Source organism: Salmo salar, chromosome ssa11, assembly GCF_905237065.1.
Source record: "Salmo salar chromosome ssa11, Ssal_v3.1, whole genome shotgun sequence".
In the NCBI taxonomy this organism is placed as follows: Eukaryota; Metazoa; Chordata; class Actinopteri; order Salmoniformes; family Salmonidae; genus Salmo; species Salmo salar.
In genome coordinates this window covers 13647743-13668907 of record NC_059452.1, presented here as the reverse complement: position 1 = coordinate 13668907, position 21165 = coordinate 13647743, and the positions used below count along the sequence as shown (strand labels likewise).

Genomic DNA, 21165 nt, shown 5'->3' with positions numbered 1-21165 from the left:
TTGACAACCTTGTTTGTAAACTTTCAAATGATATCAAACTCAACCGTTTATATTTTTCAGTAATGAACACATGACTGTCTCATGGTAGAGTGGGGCTATGCAAAATGTTCAACTCTTAGGACCTTTAACTCCTGAATGTTTTGGTATTCAGGTCCAACACGTCCCTTTCTGACCACTTCTACTATGGGCGAACACGTATGGAAGGTTTCGTTCAAATCAAAAGGGGTGCAGTCAGAAAGTGATTAACAAAATTCATATGGAATGACCTATACACTTGTTCAATAGAAAAACAACAACAGTTCATCCACAAAGTATTTATTACAAAAATACATTGGCAAAGTTCTGACATAATACGGTCTATGATGCACAAAATAAATAGATAGCAAGCATCGTTCTGGGGCCTACGGAGCAAATACACACTGAACTTGAAACAAGTTAAGCACTGAGCAGCGTTAACAGTGTAAAAGTGAGAGATATCACCTTCTCTCCTTTGGTTTGAAATGCATGCAGCTCAGTGTAAAAAAACCCCAAAAAAAAACACTCCCCGCAAATACATTATAGCCAATTAAAAAGCCCACCCATTTTCCAACATTTTAGCAAATGTATTTATTTCAACATCAAAAAAAACATGGACTTAGTGTTTTTTTTCTTTACAATATATTTAAAAAATAGATTATAAAAAAAATGGCAGTTTGCAATACTACAGTATTTCAACTAATTATGTACAGACCCATTCCACTGGGCACTGACGTCAATTCAACATCTATCCCACGTTGGTTCAATGTCATTTTATTGAAATGTGGAAATAACGTTGCTCCAACCAGAGCAAGGCGTGGCGTTACAGAGGCTATTCAGCTTTGACTGAATAACACCCATGACCTCCTTGGAATATCATTCTGAACAGATGGGAATGGGCACAACAGCACCCACGGGCAGACACAGCCTATAACAAACAGCTAGCTAATGACTACAAGAGAGACTCTCTTAGAGACTTAAATCAAAAAAAGGCACAAACGTTGACAGGATGAGCAAAAATAGCACATTAAAATGTCTTTGAAAATGCACAATCTATTGAGGGTTACCCATCACACCCTGTAGTTGAATGAGTAGGGACCTGGGGATAAGGGTTGGTTAAGTCAAACAAACATGTCAAAATCATCCACATCAGATGTCACATATCCTATAAGAACTTTTCCCTCCCATCCAGGTTCTCACGTCAGTTCATCGCCTAATTTCTGAAATGAAAGCCAGAGTGGTAGACTCACATGGATGCATCACCGTCTGAAATCGAACATTTCCAAATCAAATAGACGAATAACAAGTAGTATAAGAGATGAATAAGCAGAGTAGTATATCTAATTGAGTATGCAATTTCGCCAGCAGACTGGACATAAACTACCGAACAAATGTATTAGCACAATTTAGTCATGGATTGTGTATGTGTGCCATTCAGAGGGTGATTGGGCAAGACAAAATATTGAAGTGCCTTTGAACGGCGTCTGGTAGTAGGTGCCAGGCGCACCAGTTTCAGTGTTAACTGCAACGCTGATGTGTTTTTCACGCTCAACGCTCACAAAATGAACAGATTTAGTCCTGGATCTAAAGCTTCAAGTTCCTAAATGTGACAATGTAAATATTGAACAAACAAACAAAAGCTAAGCCCTCCCGAAAGAAAATTCAAAAAATGGCTTCACAAATTAAATTTAGCCAACTCTGCACGGTTAAAATGAACCTTAAAATAACCTGAAGCTTTCCCACAAGAAATACGACGTCAGATCTATCCAAAACTATTTGCACATCTGACCCAAAACCACCAATCAATTCACTTAGGCCCATAATCAGTTCCCTTTCTCACTGTGTGGTCTGCCAAGGTAAGTAGATTATTAGGCTCTCAGAAAGATACAGTAAGAAGCTGCACTACAGTACGTCCACTAATAGAATCATACGAAGCCGCTGTCATAAACCCTGATAGATTATACGTAGCAGAAAGTGGCCTATGATCAGCATGAGGTTCTCCCTGGTTGTCTCTTGCTTTAATTCACTGAACCACTCATTAAAATGCAAACTATGTCAATTGGGGCGGGGGAATGAAGTGTGGTTTAAAATGTAGACTGTCACGGTGTTCCTGACATTAGTACTTTGAATTGTAAATTAACGTGAGAATAATCTTCCATTATAATAAGAATTTCAGCGTGCGGAAGATAATCATTTCATTTATTTGATATGTTGAGCTACACAAATGCAATCCAGAAATCCCATGAATTATGGATATTTAATTTGATCATCATTTCCTACACCTATCCGTCTATGTAAAAACAGTAAGGGCACGGAAATGATTTCCAGGTCACCACTCTGCATACCAAGCATGTTTAGTGTGAAACTAAATGGAACGGTGAGTGAAGTTTGGAAATACTTTAGCAGAGGTAGTCAAACAGGAAAACACCTATTCGATGTCAGTCTACAGTAGCCTATAGGCCTATCACTTGAAAAGCTGGTCATATGTCACCGTCCGCTATTGGTCAATACAGCACACAGAGATAGGAATAGCAGGTTCATTAATAGGTTTAGTATACTAGCACACTGCTCTGGGCTAGGATGACAATCACTCCAGCCATCCATTATCTACAAGTGCTAGGCCTATATGGAGAAACTTTGGAAACTGCTTAACATAATCAAGTGATCAACTTGGCAATTATTTAGCTAAAACATGAATCTAGAAATGATTATCGTAATCAGAACAGTAATACGTTCACTGAAGTAACTACAAGTAGCCTAAGCTAAACACTGTTGGGTGTTGGCTGCAATCAAAGTTCAATGATTGTCCACTTACCATCTCGCCACCATAACACCTGGGTCTAATATGACCACTAATATGCACCATAATTGACTGATCATACTGTAGAAATTCCTCCCTAACTTATTTCTGCCTCAAGAAGCCTTGACGCCGTGGTGAATGTTGGTAAAACAACAACTTGTTACCAGCCTATCTATCCTACAGATTTAGGAAACCACCCCCAAGTGACCCACCATTACCATAAACGTACCAGAGGTCCAATAGGTCAAAATAGAATCAAACAGTGAATTAAATAAAATAAGGCTTTTCCTTTGCTTCGACATAACGGAAACCAACATGCATAGGCCTACATTGATACATATTATTAACCAGTCTGGTCTCATAGACTAGACGTAACATCGGAAACGTAAATCCAGGACACTCAAATTAGTATGATATGTTACATTTCGTATGGTATGTATTCATTTGTGGAAGTCAATCATCCATTTCATAATGATATGTTAAGAACTACAATTTGTATTATATGTTACGAATTTGCAAAACGTACAACATGTTATGAATTTGCTAAACGTATGCAATCCTACAAATTCTAGCTAGGTGGGTAACATTAGCCGTTACAAATTTGCAAAATATTGCATGTCTCAGGTTTATGTACAGAATAATACGAAATGCTCTGAGACCAGGTTGTATTAACCCATTTTGAATATAGCTATGATGAACACAACATGCAAGTAGATGGCATCTCTGTATAGCCTAGTGCAGGTGCCACAGATAAACTATAAATGTGAAGGATTAAATATATGAAATTATATTACAGTATTTTAATACAAAAGCTGCCATGTGGTCAATATGTTTGCTGAGCAGAGTGGACTGAGCTCCATTTGAAAATATGGAAATGTCTGTTTTCTGAGGTATTAAATGTGTCTGAACTTGTTCAGGTATGACATTTTACTGCAACGCCTTGAAATTGGAGTTCTCCAATTTCCTGTATGTCTGAGCTCCAACTGATACACTTTTTGTAACCTTCTGTTAAGTACATAAAATGAAGAACCAGAAAACAAGATGCACAGTACAGTACTTCCCTGTTAAAATCAGACTCAGTGTGAGTGAGGGGGTAGGTTCCTGGTTCTCTGTTGGGGTAAGGTGAGGGGTGGGTGGGGGTGGGGGGGTAAATGCTGTCTCACTGTGCTGTGCTGCCCTCTGCTGGTTGGGCTGCTCCCTGCTGCTGCTCCTTGTTCAGGATGATGCTGATGATGTCTCCCTCATGTTCCTTCATGTGCTCCATCAGTCTCTCCTTGCTGGTAGACTCAAAGCCACAGATACAGCAGCAGAACAGCAGCACACAATACTCCATGCCGGCCCGGGACTGGACCCCCTCCTTCCCTTGGGGGCTGTGCTGGGGGGTGTCGCTCTGTGGGGCCTGCTCTCTGGAGGACCACTGGATGAGCTCCGTTGTTGGCCCTGAGCCACCGCCAACCACACTGTCCACAGGGACCTCTGCTAGGGGGGTTGGGTCCACAAAGACCCTCTCCTTTTTCTTCCCACCCTGCACCACACCAGACTGCTCTGCCACTGCCTCCCCCGCTGCTGAAACCTTCTGCGGGGCACTGGGGGAACTACAGCCAGAGAGAGACAGCAGGCTCACCATCAAGACAGAGATGTGACCCTACACATCCCGGTTCACTGGGACCCAAACATAGGCTTCAGTCTGACTAGAAGCTTTACAGATGGTAAAGGCAGACCGTTAAAACTCCAACCCCCATCACCCCCTACTCACCGGACGCTCTGGGAGATGGCCTCGTTGATGGCCTTATTCACCTGCTCGTAGTTGTAGTTCTGATCGCCAGCGTGCTTCCACATGTGAGACTTGAGGGACGGCGGGTGACTGCACACATAGCCACACAGTGAACACCTGAAAAACAAAAGGAGTACGTGAGAGGGGGAAAGAGGGAGGGAGAGGAAGAGAGAAAAGAAAGGGATCAAGTCTGTAGCAGAAGCAGCTGATTTAATATGCTGCTTGGGGTCCACTAATCCCCTCAACTCCATCATATCAAAAGGGATCAGCTGCACTAAAGACTCCTCAGGGAGAGACCTAGTGGCACACATGCTCTGATACTGCTTATCTGTACTGCTCTACGTCATGCTCCAGCCAACTATATACCCAGACATCCTCCATATCAACACTAAAAGGAGAGTTCATTATGAGTCCTTTCTGATGGTCGATGAGATGGGTTCTTCTTACACTTCAGCTTTTTCCTCCATCCCCAGACTCTTTCGAAGCACATAGGCCTACTTTCTCTACCTCTCCCACTCCCCTGCCCAGGTCTCCCCTATCTGACCTCGAACCCCTGAGCTGGTCCTCACCTGTACTGCTCCAGAAGCTGAACCCTGACCCGGTCCTCACCTGTACTGCTCCAGAAGCTGAACCCTGACCCGGTCCTCACCTGTACTGCTCCAGAAGCTGAACCCTGACCCGGTCGTCACCTGTACTGCTCCAGAAGCTGAACCCTGACCCGGTCCTCACCTGTACTGCTCCAGAAGCTGAACCCTGACCCGGTCCTCACCTGTACTGCTCCAGAAGCTGAACCCTGACCCGGTCCTCACCTGTACTGCTCCAGAAGCTGAACCCTGACCCGGTCCTCACCTGTACTGCTCCAGAAGCTGAACCCTGACCCGGTCCTCACCTGTACTGCTCCAGAAGCTAAACCCTGACCCGGTCCTCACCTGTACTGCTCCAGAAGCTGAACCCTGACCCGGTCCTCACCTGTACTGCTCCAGAAGCTGAACCCTGACCCGGTCGTCACCTGTACTGCTCCAGAAGCTGAACCCTGACCCGGTCCTCACCTGTACTGCTCCAGAAGCTGAACCCTGACCCGGTCCTCACCTGTACTGCTCCAGAAGCTGAACCCTGACCCGGTCCTCACCTGTACTGCTCCAGAAGCTGAACCCTGACCCGGTCGTCACCTGTACTGCTCCAGAAGCTGAACCCTGACCCGGTCCTCACCTGTACTGCTCCAGAAGCTGAACCCTGACCCGGTCCTCACCTGTACTGCTCCAGAAGCTGAACCCTGACCCGGTCCTCACCTGTACTGCTCCAGAAGCTGAACCCTGACCCGGTCGTCACCTGTACTGCTCCAGAAGCTGAACCCTGACCCGGTCGTCACCTGTACTGCTCCAGAAGCTGAACCCTGACCCGGTCGTCACCTGTACTGCTCCAGAAGCTGAACCCTGACCCGGTCCTCACCTGTACTGCTCCAGAATCTGAACCCTGACCTGGTCCTCACCTGTACTGCTCCAGTAGCTGGACAGCCTGGTGCTCCTGGGGATGTCTCCTCATGTGGCTCTTCAGGCTGTTCATGTTGGTCGTGGCAAAGTCACAGCTGCAGCACCTACGGTACCAGAGAGTGGGCCAGAGTTAGAGGGAATATCTCTGGACAGGCCTAGTTGTTTGACAGTTCATGTTGTGCTTGGCTGTTTATGCTCCGTTTACTATTCTGTTTTGGCTGGTACAGCAGGAAAAGCCTGGAGGGCCATAGTGTTGTCTTGACGGCTATTTTGTTTCGAGGCTAAGCTGAAAGTGTAGCTGGCAGCACAATGTTCAGAGATGCGATACACTGTGTGGCTCAAATGGATAAGATGGCCTTAGTTAAAAGGCGTGTGCTTCCCTGTGGAGTGGTTTGAAGTGAGTCAAGGATACTAAAGCACAAGAGTAGAAAGACTGCACTCCCCCGCATGAAAGGGCTCTATTGAGGGTCTATAGTGGGGAAAAATGAAAACAAACTAGATGCGTGTGGCCTTAGAGAATAAGATCCCCCCCCACTCAGACATCAGACGCTGCCTCGAGAGAGCGTGTGTGTACACAGAACACGGCCGATCCGCTTACATGGGTGCTGCGTTGAGAGAAATACTCCAGCTGTAGACTGCAGCCAAGGTTGATCTTTACCTAACACTCACTGCCCCCTGCTGGAGATCTGTATCATAACATCTAGATTCTATATTTTTTAAATTTAACTAGGCAAGTCAGTTAAGAACAAATTCTTATTTACAATAACAGCCTACCCCGGACGAAGCTGGGCCAATTGTGCGACGCCCTATGGGACTCCCAATCACAGCCGGATGTGACGCAGCCTGGATTCGAACCAGGTAGTGCAGTGACGCCTCTTGCACTGAGAAGCAGTGTCTTGGTTAATGGATTTGAGGAAGCAACAGGATTACGTCATCGGTAACATGGAAAGAGGTGAATTACTGGAAAACTAAAATGAACCTAATCTAGTTAGAGCGGTATCATCTGTCGGACAGCAAGAGCACGCAGCTCTCAACTGGTTGTCGCGTGGAGCACCTCACAGAAGAACGACGCCGGTAGGGTGGGTAGGTAAGATGTTTCTACTTATATCTACCTGCGACTGCTAACTTAGGCAGCAATGGGTATGCTAACAAGGTTTGAAGTCTTGGTTGAATCCAGTCATCATGGGCTGTTTGAGTAAGGAGAAGAAAACAAACCTTCCCAATTAAAATGGTGACTGCAAAGTAGGCCTACCTGGCAGAATGATATCATCATGATTAGTATCAGTCGGAGGGCATTGGTTTTGCAAACTCTGCCATCACGTGCAGGCTACACTGGAGGCCTACATTGTACAGTACAGAAATACCACTAGGAAAACAATGGTCTCTTGCTAGATGCACAATTGAATAAAAGGGCAACTACAACCTCCCCAAAATATTTACCAGACCTGGTTTAATCATTGTTGAAAATGGAACATCCAATTGTTCTTGTTTTTTCTATTTTCAAAAAGTGTGATCTTGAGAGTGAAAACCTGAATATGAAACTGATTTTACAGGGCCCTACAACTGTAGACTGCTGACTGTTCAGAATGGCTAACAATAACAACCTTTTTGAGATTGATTGTTTTCATGGAAAAAATTATTGTTCAATGTGAACATGATATTGTTTGGAAGTTAGAATTGTATTATTTGTGTATGGAGGGTGGATTATTATAGGCTAGCTTGCCACAAATGAAAGATAAAAATCACCTGATATTGGAATTATGCAAGCATCATCCACTATCCTGTGAGATCTTGACCCAGGCCAGTATCCCCCCCCCCAATTCAGGCCAGTAGCTTTTAGTTGGCACTGGCCTGGTGTGCCACTGGCAAATTTACTTGAATGTCAAGTCCAAAGGAATCCAGATTGCAATCACGATGAATCCTATTGACATTATAACAACACACAGACAGTAGAGACCCAGCACCAACCTGTAAGGCTTGTCAGAGTTATGGATCCTCCGGTGGTTCCGAACGCCAACGTACGTGGAGCTGCTGTAATCACACACGTCACATTTGTACACCTTCTGCGAACTGATGGAATCTGGAGAGAAGGGGAAAAAAGTACACTCATTAAATATTGTGGACAAAGGATGAGGTGCCAATAAGATTAAACGATCAAAACGGGTAGTGGAGAGGATACTAAGTGAGAAACAGTCTTTGATTTAGAGTAAAAAGACAGATCGTGTTTGGTCAAGTTGAAAAACACACTTGGCGCAACGCTCACCATTAAAAACATGATTTTATTCAAGATTTTTTATTAAAGGCTTGACGGTTCTGATGAAGGCCATTGATGAAGGCTGAAACATCAAGCTTTTAATAGTCGCCTAAATAAAATGCATTTTTAATGGCGAGCGAGCGTTGCCCTTTTAACTTTTGAATGAATAAAACATTTTTTGGGGGTTGCACCTCGACTCACGTTGGTCGAGCGCCCGCCACTTCTATCCATTGAAAAATACATTTGACAAATTCCTCACCGTCATTTGTCATCTTTTCAGATTCCTCCATGGTCGCCGTGGTTTCAGTGACAGGGGTTAGTGTTGCGTTGGTGTCGCCCAAACCGTGCTGGTCTCTAATGTGGTTCCTCAGCTGACTCTGTGGAAAGGGTCAGTAATAAAACCAACAGTAAATTTTTTTTAAAATTACGATATCTTCTGGGGCTGAAAAACAGGCTACCCTCCCCTCTCTAAAAAATGATCTCTGATATCTACGGAGTCCGAAAAAACCCACAGAATGACGTCTGCAGAAATGGACGAGGTGTCTCATGAAAGTAATGAAATCAACAGGCTAGTTCTCTGCTCCCTGAATCAAACTAAACTTCTTCTACTGCACCAACCAGACAAACGTCCATCTCAACTCTCACTTCAACAATCAGTTCATCTTAAATGACTGTAATTTGGGTCATGGAGAAACAAAAACTCAAGAGCAATATTCTCTCCTAGAGGAGGAGCCACTTCAATAATACATTCCTGCCCAGGGACATTGAGGCGCACAGTCTGTCCTAATTCTGCTCTCTTCAGTCCTTCTACTCACTTTGTAATAGAAGGCCTCAGTACACTGCTTGCAGTGGTACACCCTGGTCTTGCAGTGGTTGATCATGTGGCCCTCTAGATCTTTGCTGTCCAGGGCGATGTGTTCACAGATGGGACACTGGTAGGGCTGTCTCTGGCGGTGTACTCGCAGGTGCTGCTTGATGTAGCCCTTGTTCCCACTGCTGTAGCGACAAAGGCGACAGCGGTAGGGCCTCTCGCTGCCAGGGACGTAGTCCACCAGACCCCCACCAGGGTTACCCGGGTCCCCCCCTCCACAGTCGCTGACCTCCCCAGCGTGCTGGCTCTGGGCGTTGTCCTGGAGCTCCTTCAATATGTCCTCGTCTGAGGCGTTCTGGTCCGAGCGCTCCTTCAGCCTCTCTATGACCGTCAGCAGGGACAGGCTGATGCCAGCCTTGGCGGGGCCCTCGGCCAGCCCGTCCTCTCTGGACCCCTGCAGCTCCAGGTCTACCAGTGCTGACCCCACGCCTGCCAGCTCCTCTACCACTGCAGGGGCTCTGTCGGCTGCAGCTGCTGCAACCGTGGCCATCTCCAGGAGCCTCTGGCCCGTGTCCGGGCTCTGGGAGCATTGGCTCACGATGCTCCTGATGTGCTCCGCGGTCCTCATAGGCATGGCCACCAGGGCTTCAGCAGCCAGGGAGTGTAGCCTCAGAGACTCAGAGTGGGTCCTCCTGCGGGCTGGGGGAGCGTTCTCGTCACGTGGAGGGTCCGTGGTGGTCTGCTGCCTCTCGCTGTTGCTCCAGCCAATCACCACCTCCTGCTGCTCGTCCTTGTAAGCAAACATTGGCTGGTTCTCCACATGGCCCGCCTCCTTTGCAGCCAGCAGGCTCTCGTCTCTGCCCACCTCTGGGTTGGGGAGGAGGGGCTGGGTGGCCACGGGTTCCTCTGCGCATGGCAGTCGCTCCACTATGACGTTGACATGGCCGGCACTGTTGGGACTGCAGCTGATGATCTTCTGGGCTGACGACAGGAGGCTGTCTGTTGTGCTTGTAATATGATGACAGTCCTGCACAACTTCCACCTCCGTGGTCACCTGTACCTCCAACACTGGCTCCTCAGTGACAGAGTCTTTAGATAGCCTCTCCACTGGGCTCTCCTCTGTGATTGGTTCTGTCCTGGCCTCATTCCCACACTCCGCCACAGGGGCACAGAGGTCGATCTGGAAGGTGGACATCTTGTTGAGGTTCTGGGAGTTCTCTGGGACCGGGTTGAGGACCACTATGGCTTCCTCTGCAGGAGGAACTACAGGAGGTGCTGGCGCTTCTTGCCTGGATGGTGCCACTGCCTCGTCCTCAAAGATCGGGTAAGAGCAGTCCACCAGACCTGCGTGCTTCCATGCATGGGTCTTTAGCATTCGCTGCTGTCCACACACATAGCTGCAGATCAGGCAGCGGTACATCCCAGACTCCTCATAGCTGTACCACTTCTTCTTAGCAGGGATCTCCTCAGCATAGTCCATGGCGGTTTTGAACACAGCCTCCTCCACACTACCCCCCATCCCTAACCCTAAGTCCTCATTCCCCTCGCTGGCCTGCTGGCTGGATACATGGTTCTTGTTAGAGTTGCTGCCGTCAAAGTGGAGCCTGACGTGGGCCTCTAGCTCCTCCTGGTGGCTGGAGGTGAAGCGACACTCAGAACACATGAGGATGAGGTCACTGTGCTGCTCATCGTGCTGCCGCAGGTGCTCCTTCAGTAGGCTCAAGGTCGGGGACAGGAACCGACACAGGCTGCACTGGTAACAGGTGATGGTCCTACCGCTGCCAATGGGGGCACTGTTGTCTGGCTTGATCTCCTCCTCTTTCACCTCTTCCTCCAACTCCCGGACTCTCTTGCAGGGGGAAGACCCACCACTGCCCTCCCTGATCTCTGGGACTCTGATGGAGGCACAGGACATGAGGGCTCTCTTCTTCCCAGCCAGGGTACATCGACGCGGGCGCTTCTCCACGATCTTGCTGAGCTTCTCGATCACCTCGATGAGGGAGTCTGCGGCCTGCTGCTGCCTCTGGTCATCATCCCTAGGCTCCATCAGGGTACCTGGGGGCGTTCCCACCCTTTCAGGGATGAAGATAGTCTCCTGTTGGCCTCTAGAGAGGGGGAGCAGGATGGCAACTCCACTGCTGTCCTCCATGCCTGGAGGAAGCAAAACAAGCCTGTTAAACTACCACAATCAGCTTGGCATGCATAGCACAGGAATATGATCCCGGCTAGTAAACTCTTAATGTCTCTTACATATATCGTATTACTCTCTTTCCATCTTAGACACACACAAACAAATGTTGACAAAATCTATTTAGGCCTACACTGAGAAAGAAACCAGTTGTGTTACTAGGTTCATGACCTAGCTGGGGCAAGAGTTCAAAACATAACAGGGGTCACAGAGTACACACAGAGTACAGTACTGAACTTTGAAAGTCCCAATCAAAGTCCTAATTTAGTTTTACTATTCCTTAATCCAATAATCATGTTTTGATAGAAAACACTGTGGTAATTCAGTCAAGCAGATCAATGATATTTTAACAAGGATGAATGATTATTTACCAGTGCCACATTAGAGGAAGAATTTCCTGTGGTTAAGCACATTAAGTCTGCAATTGGTACCACACTTTCCCCTTTCTGACCACAATCAGGTTCCCTTCTCTCTGGGTTCTGCTTTTAAGTTATAGCCTACGCCTAAATATCCCTGAACTTTCTAAAACTTCGTAAATAACAAGGTTGTCAACAAACAACACATACAAAACTGTATAGCGGCAGAATATGATACCGGGTATGGAGTGGGCCATTTAAATACGTTTTTTCACTCACTACGTTTATTCCAGAAAATGTCTGTCCTCACTCTGGAAGCCCATGGACAAACATTAAGAATAAGCTACGTGGTGAGTTGATGCCTATTCGTCAACTAGTTCAACTTCACGACGTTTCTGGAACAGATTCCTGTCGGAATGTTCCACAAATTATACCCACCCGTTTGCACAATCCACAAACTACTGTATATTAAGTGATTGTTCAAATCGAAGACTTTCAAATAATGTTAAGGTTTTAGCTAGGGTTTGGTAGCCAATTTGTTAGCTGACCACTTTGGCTTAGTAGCTAGCTAACTAGTTGAACAGGGATATCGATATGTGTGCATGACTAGGGGGACTGCCCTGACATAACCGGCTAAAAATAACATTTCATACACCGATGCGTGGATGGTTGACGAAAGCAAAATAATGATCTGGAAAACCTTATAGATGGCTAAATGCCGGGTAACATAGCCACAATAATCGCGTAGGTGTGTCGATAACATGGGAGTCCAACGCTAGAGGTATACATTCTTTATCTGGAAAAAGGGACAGGACATGCACTGTACATGACAACAAGCCAACCACTTGAAGCTAAGCTAGCACACGAGTCTCTCACACACACTGTAAAAGACATCTAGCAATTTAATTGGCTTCCCGTTTAATAAATGGCAACGGGTCATGCGACTTTTATGTGTCGGTTAGCTAAGTACTTACTGATCCGGCAATTCTGAATGATCTTCGGCCTCAAACCATAAAAATAAAAAACCCTGTGCTTTATCCTTTAGCAGTAAAAAAGTGGCCTCTGTCTCTCCCACTGCAAAATGGCGAGGATGGAGAACGGATCACGTGACTCAAACCGAACCGGTCAGGTGGCCAACATGGAATCCGTATTTTGAGACAGAACCATCGGGTGGAACCAGAGACCCCACCCCCCAAAAAACAAATCCACTGAACAGTTGCTGACAGAATTGTTTGAGTGTGTAATATGTGTAAATTCACAAGTAATATGACTTAGTATAATGCAATTAAGCACAACATGTAAACGCATATCAAATGGAGGTAAAGCGCAGGTGCAGCTCTGTCACTGAGGACTTTATGTTCAATGTGCTATGTCGTGCATAGTGACCTTCATTTCTCTCCCAAATATATTTTACATCTAAAACTTGCCCTTCAACTTCTATTCACCACTCATCCCACTAGTTTGTGTAAATCTGTAATTGTATGGCGCTCAAAGGTGTTAGCATGATAAAATGCTGCCATCTGCTGCATTTTAAATGATATTGAAAAGCTTGTTCAATTGCGTGCATGCCAATAGGTCAGATTTACCAATTAATTTACCAATCGCATAATGTTTTGTTTGTATTCCAATTGTGATTGGTGATTGGTCCTTAACCTAGGGTTTCCTAAAGTCGGTCTTGTGGGCCGCCCTTGGTGCACGTCAAGCGTTGAATATTTTAATCAGCTGTGTAGTGCTATGGCAAAAACAAAAACGTGCACCCAGGACCGACTTTGGGTAGGCCATTAAAATATATAAAAACCTCCTTCATGAATCTCTCTGTATAACTTGACCACCTTGACATTGTTTACACACCGCCACGAAACACACAAAAAAGAGGAAGATGACTGAAATCCTAGGGCCGAAACGCAAACGTCTTGATTTTACTTTTAACAATTATCAATTTTCACTGTCCTCCAAGACCTGCTGAATGTCTTCAATTCATACTTGTAAAGGTAGGCTACACAGTTTTATATCAAATTAAATTATCTATATAAATAATTCGATTTTTTTATATAAACAACTATACCATAATGACTTTCATGAGGGCGGGATCATATTTGCATGCTCCTGACAGGTTCTCCTACTGACAGGAAGTCACAGGTGAGCAACATGGCGGCCCGCCACTTCCTTATAATAATTTAAATACTTAATTGACACTTAAGGCTCTTGAAGCTGATTTGTTTTCAGTCTTAATAATGCTAAATATATGCTAATATATCCGTCATTCGACAATTATTGATATAAAAAGCTTAATTATCAATATCAATAATTGCATATTTTTTTCTCAAAAATGTAATTTTCAATATCAATAATTTGACATTTCATACCAAACTATTTTGATACAAAATATTTGAATTATTCATTAAAATAAAATCTATTATCGATAAACATTTCAAAACTCAATTATTGAAACAAAAAATGTAATTGATATAAAAAATGAAATTAATGTAATGTTAAAACGGCTTTCCATGCAAAGTTATCCTTACTCATGACTCCAATTCCATTGATCCATTATTGGACTGAGGGGAATGGCCAGATGCTCCGACCCTGCCCAAATGCTCTGTCGAAACGCAAATGGTCTACTACGCCTCGCACACAATACAGTTTTGGCAACATTTGGAACTTAACTTTCATATTTAATAACTTTCATATTTAATAACTTTCATATTTATTTATTTAAAAAATACACTACCCAGTTTAGGAGAATCACGTGATTCAACCGGAAATGTGGAATGGAATGGTCCAATGGAAATGCGAGGGCAAGGTGAGAGGTAGTCATTAAACGTGGCAATGCCTTCAATTGTGTAGGCAACACCATGCACATTTACAAAAAACCTAAACGTTCCTTGTCTGTCACAAATGTTGAATACAATTATATTTGAACTTACTCTGCCGATTGTCTGTGGTCTTGGTCCTTCAGCTGGTCAACATTTTTTACAAAATATCCACAGGAAAGTGGATATTTCTACTTTAGAGTTGTCTAAAATACTAGTTAACCTCTCTTTTTCTCCATGACATTAAATTACTTTTCCTCATTTAGGGTCATGAACCTAACTTCAAAATGTGGACATACTGATGTGTTGTGGAATGTCTGTGTAGATTTTGTATACAAACATGATGTTGTGGGTCATTTTAACCCGGAAGCTTTCCTGTGTATAGATATTTGCACAGGTCCAAAATAAACACGTGGCTTTGATGTATTTCGTTTTGACTGGTTCTGGTTGCACTTTTATAATTATGTTTGGCTGAAAAGGAGCTTTCCTTCTCAGTGTGAGAGCAGCAGATCTCTGACACAGACATGCAAAAATGAGCTCCAAACAGAAAACGCTTGTTTGTGAGAAAGGAAATATGTTCAACAAATAGTTCTTAAATATAGAGTTTTTGAAATCAAATGTTCTTGTATTTCTTCTTTCTGAAAAGTCTGATGAGACAAAATGAAGTTTGGGCTGTTTTTACTTGATTCTTTAAGTGTGTTTAAACTGTGTGGGTCAATCTGACTCATACCACAATGACATACTTTTTTTTCAGCGAAGCAGAAGGGTTAAAACACAGGTCTATGTGTGTGGCAATCAAGATGTGTTTGCTTATGACTGAAGGCACGTGCGCAAGACGAAGTTTAAATATAATTTTTTTTAAACATTCTGGCTTGTAAGGAAAATGTCCACAATTTTGCAGTGCTTCGTTTAAGACTGTGTACCAAGAATCTGTATCAAAGTCTGATTTAGTAGGCAAGGTGAGAGGGTGTCATAGCCGAGGCGTTTTGTGAATACAGCCAGGTACCTTTGCTAAACTGCGCTCAGTAAGTGTATATGTTGTTTCTGAAAGATTCTTTCAAGCTTATATAAAAGTTAAGTTCCAAAGGTTTCCAAAACTGTATTGCTAGCTGAGGATTAATGCAGTTTCTAAATGTTAAAACAATGCATCGGGATTGCAGTTCATTGATCCAGCTGTGGCCCGTACGTTCAATTGAGAACTCAAGGGCTGGGTATACCCCCTTTGGGTTCTCGAGAGCTAGCTACACATGTACACCACTGTCACATATATATTTGCACATGAAAAAATAGGCCAATCCCATATCGATGTGATACCAGAACATGCTATATGATAAACATTATTCCATTTCAAATATGAGACAAAAATCATCTCGATTTTAAAATGAGGAAATAAGAGGGAAACATTAAATGGATTTGTTATTAACTGCAATACTATCAATAAACAGAGTGGCTGTGGAGAAGGACTGTGGACACCCGAAGTTGCTGGTCAAGGGCTGGGTCACCATGCTGTTGGGTGAGTTTTTGAATAGCGCAGTGGAACCACTGCAGCAACGAGCCATCCATAGGGTGAGTGAACTATGTCACATGGGTCTGTGTGCCCTGATGTGTAGTCCTGATGTGACCCTGCTATCCGATCCCTGGACAGCAGGGCCACACATTATGACTTAGACGAAAACCTTGTATTCAACATTCTTGACAAACAAGGGACGTTTAGGTTTTCGTCTATGTAATAATCAGGGTTGGGGTCAATTCAATTACATTTCCAGTCAATTCAGAAAGTAAACCTAATTCAATTCCAAATGTTTTTCATTGGAAAGCATTGAAGAGAATAGGAATTGGAATTTCAGTGTACTTCCTGATTTGACTGGAATTGAAATGGTATTGACCCCAACCCTGGTAAAAATGCGTGGCCCTGCTGTCCAGGGATTGGATAGCATGGTCACGTCGGGATTACCTGATGTGGTGTTCATTCAGTGTATATCTATTTCCCTTGAGCTTCTGATAAAATATGGATGAAACCATCTGAGTGTGTGGGGTTTTGCATGCTGCAGACGAAGGCCTAGTCTCAGGGTCCAGCCAATCCAGTGATGTAGTGTCTCGGCGTGTACTGGGCTGAGCATAGTGCTGGTGGTCACTAGAGAGAGGCGTTCATACAGGGCTGAGGAGAGAGGACGTGAGTTGGTCCAGTAATGCCTTGGCTGGATTTATTGTTTTAATTACATGTCCAGGCTTTTATCATACACTGTTTATGGTGGTGATTTGTCCACTGTATGACTTTGTTTGTAGAGCCAAAATGGTATTATTTGAGGGCTTCCTTGGTTTAGTGTGGTGGTGAGTTGCTACAGTAGGTTTACTGTCGTCTAAACCTATGGCTACATAGGTTTGCTGGAGTCAAGATTTGACTCCAGCAAGTCAGACCTAACCAATACCCACCAAGATTTACTGTCCACGCATGATGTTTACCTACATGTAGCTGCTGGTTGGTTGTTAATTTGGTAGCTTACACACACAGCCGTCTGTGCTCCACCACAATAACAACCCCTTTCCATCCACACAACAATAGTGTGTGTGTGAGTTACACAGTCCATCTAACCCCTTTATATTAACTAAATAAAGGTATGCTATGGGCTGCTTATTATTCATATCAATCTGACAGTGAAAGGGGGGGGGGGCATTAGAGGTCACGTTCTATCCTGTGCTGCAGTGGGACAGGCTAATGTACACCTCAGAGGAGGCTGGTGGGAGGAGCTATAGGAGGATGGGCTCAATATAATGGAATAAATGGATCGGATTCAAACATGTGGGATCCATATGTTTGATGTGTCTGATAAATTCCATTTATTCCATGCCAGTCCTCCTACAGCTCCTCCCACCAGCCCCCTCTGGTACGCCTTTTCCCGCCGCTGCTGTACTTGGTCAAGTTGCATATACATCTTCTTCCACATGATTTTATTAACTCTAATATCTACACCTCCTATTACCACAGCTGCCTCTCATTCAAAGGCACACAGAGCCTGCTCTCTAATCTGAAGTGACAAACCATACACTTCGCTCACACATCACGCTGTAGCCTCGGGCAAGGGAGCCTGCTCCTTTGAAAATGTTGGAATCAGGTTATTTCTATGGAAGTATTAAAGTAATACCTCAGTTTAAGCTATTATTTCAGAAGTTTTTTCTTCACCTGGAGGGCTCAGGGAGTGGTAGAAATGGTTAGAGAGAAATACAGAGAAAGATGTACAGCACTGCGATATGTTTTGACAACAACGTTGATGAGTTGATGAGTCAATATGTGTGAAACTTATTGAGTGCAGACAAAGACAAAAAGCTCATATTTGATGGTTATGTGTGTGTGTGTTTTCTATGTAAATGCTTGTTTTTGTGCGGTTGCTTGTCTATGTTTTAACGTGTGTGTGTGTGTGTGTGTGTGTGTGTGTGTGTGTGTGTGTGTGTGTGTGTGTGCATGCGCGTGCCTGTGTGTCTGTCTGAGTGTGTATGATCGTTGTCAGTGTTTATTTTTGAGAGTGACGAGGAGAAGCCCCAGAGGACTGTGTGATCCAAACCCTGTCTGATGATGCCACAACGTGCTAGAGCAGCTCTCAGTCACACCGCCGCTGACATTAACATCCTATCACTCAAACCACATTCCACATTACTTCTCAAATTCCTATTCGTGTTACCAGGACTCCTGCATCATCACCATCACCATCACACCACACAAATCAGTGCTGACATCACTTTTTATATGAGAGCTGTTGTTCCTCTCTCCCCATCTGTCATTCCTCCATCAGTCAGGACATGCATTCGTCTTTGATGTAGCCAAACTGCTGTTCCCACTCTGACCAGTGAGTGGTGCTAGAAGCCTTGCACCACTGGAACTCTGGCTAGCATCAGGACATTGTGACCTTTGACACGCATTCATTTATCACCTCTGTTTACGGAGCACCATTTGAGTGCACGGCCATGGGCGGCCGTACATTATTTGGCTGTGTTCTCACTTCCCACATATCATATATGTGGGGCACGGGAGGACAACAAGGGGGGGAGGAGAGGCTATATTGTTTTGTGGCAAATTGATGCGATCCATCTGACCATGTGACTCCTGCAACACGCTCCCTAAGTGACCACCGAAGGGCTAGAATTGCATTGTGGGTCTTTAGGCAATAAGGGACGATCTATGTCCTCCATTTTGCTGGGGAGAACAAACAAAACGTCAGCCCATGTTCATATATTTCACACTCGTTTTCCCTAAAATATATCCTCGCCGTAGAAACATTTCTGTGGCTCGCACGCAGCTGCTTTTGGAATCATTTTCTAGAGAGCCTTTGGCTTATGTGTGATCTCTGATCCGATTTCCCACCTCTCCGCTGTGATTTCTCATTCCATGGTTGCCTTAACGAATCTCTCAGCACTGTTTTACTTGGAGAAAATACCACTGCAGAACACTTTCACTGTAAAATGAATACTTACAAGAATATGAGCAGAAGCGTACAGCTTGCATAAATTTGTAATTGCTTCATTTTACTTAACCACCGCACCATGATTGTATGCAGAAGAATGCCATTCATACAGCGATGTTCAATTTGGACATTATATAACCCATCCATGACAACGGACACAATCTGGGTACAATTCTTAACCCTGTTGCTGGTATATTGGTTACCATTTCACATAGGGAGCCATGGAACCCCATGATTGCCAAAATAGCCGAAGCTCCACTCTTATTGTGTTATGCTAATGAGTACATTACATTATAGAGGTCCTCATTGGAAATGGCTAGGATGGTTATAAGAGCTTTATCTACGAGCGGTTAAAAGGGTCCTCCTCATTCCCCAGTCTGCCACTATTTGTAATGGAGACACATTTAGAATGAGAGGAGAGGAGTGCCTGGCCATGAAGGAGACAGGGACAATAATGCTGGCATGAGGATCACTGTGTGTGTTGTTTGTTTGAATGAATAGGTATTGTAGTCTCATGTCTGTCTATGACTGGATATACACAGTGGTTTATCTCAAGATTAAAATGTTTGACCTTCCAAAGATACTAGGAATATTGAACTGCAGAAACTCACTCACAGTACATGCTCTCATACATACATGCACACACAGAACCCACCAAAAATGTGTATTATATCTACTATTTAAAACAATTGAATGTTTTGTGCATGTTTAGTAATATGGCAATATTCATATACCATGCATTGTATGTCCCTCCTATCTACCTCACCCTGATTCATATCTGAAGTTTTCAAACAGAAAGACATTACCCTTCGATTGGTCGCCATAGAACAATTTTCCTTTAGCCAGTGAAATTAATTACTTATTGATCTATGACTAGTTGAATAAAATTAAGTGAATGAATGAATAAGTGAATAAATGGCAGGATTTGTGCCTCAGGTAGTTATCCACATTTGTGGACGTCATGCTTTGCAGCTTCCATTTGTCATATGTCATTGATTACTAGGGAAAGAGTCTGTGGCTATGGCTAATGTTTAACTTATCGGTTTAGTAGGTTCGAATTAAACTGATTAGTAGCAAATTACAGACAGTTGCCAACAGGTGAGAAATTTCCCTGGAATATGAGGGGAATTGATCAGAAACACTGATTGTGTTCATGTATTAAGCATTTTACTTTCAGAATTACTTTAGGAAATACCTACCTATTCCGTCAGCAACTAAAACGCCTCTAAAGAAACAGTAGGCTATTCTCTCTCCCTGCTGCTGTCTAGCAGTATTTTTGGATGCTTACAGAAGAAGAGGAAAGAGAGGAAAGCCAATGTAAAGATTATGGTGCAGCAAATAGATTTGTTTTGTTTGACCAACTAAGTAGTGTGCGGCTGTGGAAAGTTGTGCTAATTTAAATCTTCCTAAGGATCTTCCTAAATTGATATCATTAGCACTCGGGAAAGGATCGGCCAGCTAATAAACATTTATTTATAGCAAATTATTGCCTAATGTATCAAATTAACAACATGCAGCAACCAAGATTTATACACAATGTTAGAAAGCTGTATTACATTTACTTAAGGTATTCAGCTGAGCACATTTTCATATAACACATATTCTTTTATAGATTGCGGTTTATGATAGAATATGTAAGATTAACAGCTTTCTGTGTGTTTTTTGTTTGACTGATTTATGGTTGCTATAAAGTTTGTTTATTAGACTGGTGCAAATAATGAAATTGTGGAGTTTTAAGTGCCGTATTCACCTAATGTAAGGAACTAACGTGTGTAAATACCAGCCCGTAAAACTGGAATTATCTCTGAAGTCAAGGAGTCAAAATATTTACCTCTATAAATCTGCCTTTAACATCTCACTGATTATGGTCAGCAGACACCCCAACGATGCGCCTTTATTTTGTGCTCAACAGCAGGAGATACATTTTATTTTTCAATCACTGTTTTTCATCGCTGCTAATTTCCTTTGCCCTTTTAAAAGGAAGGGATTGGGACACAGTGGAAGATTCCAGAGGTTAAACTGCATCACCCAGCACCATTATCACCAGTCTGCATGTACTGGGCCTAACACTCAACTACCCAACATCAGATTTATTTCTGGAACATTAGGAATCAACTTACATTCCTTTGTGTGAGATAATTGGACAATTCAGCATCTGTTTTGTCTACAAGGACATTAGTTTGACCTGCCTCCATGAAAACTTTGTG

At 43.8% G+C, this 21165-nt stretch overlaps 1 protein-coding gene across 1 annotated transcript; it reads right to left on the bottom strand.

Annotated features, from left to right (window-relative positions):
* Positions 1-299: 299 nt before the first annotated feature.
* LOC106562038 (zinc finger protein 507) lies at positions 300-12797 on the bottom strand. The gene is made up of 7 exons (XM_014126563.2): positions 12663-12797; positions 9149-11295; positions 8593-8710; positions 8048-8159; positions 6079-6183; positions 4572-4706; positions 300-4410 (listed from the first exon to the last, which is right to left on the bottom strand). Exons 2-7 carry the CDS (start codon positions 11291-11293, stop codon positions 3975-3977), a joined length of 3051 nt encoding a protein of 1016 aa, XP_013982038.2. The 5' UTR covers positions 11294-11295; positions 12663-12797; the 3' UTR covers positions 300-3974.
* Positions 12798-21165: the final 8368 nt, after the last annotated feature.

Coding starts and splice junctions, on each gene's coding strand:
- LOC106562038 (XM_014126563.2), bottom strand. CDS start 11,293: ATGGAGGACAGCAGTGGAGTTGCCATCCTGCTCCCCCTCTCTAGAGGC. Junction 8,711..9,148: donor CTGAGGCCTTCTATTACAAA/GTGAGTAGAAGG, acceptor CCCTTTCCACAG/AGTCAGCTGAGGAACCACAT. Junction 4,411..4,571: donor GCCATCTCCCAGAGCGTCCG/GTGAGTAGGGGG, acceptor CTCTGGCTGTAG/TTCCCCCAGTGCCCCGCAGA.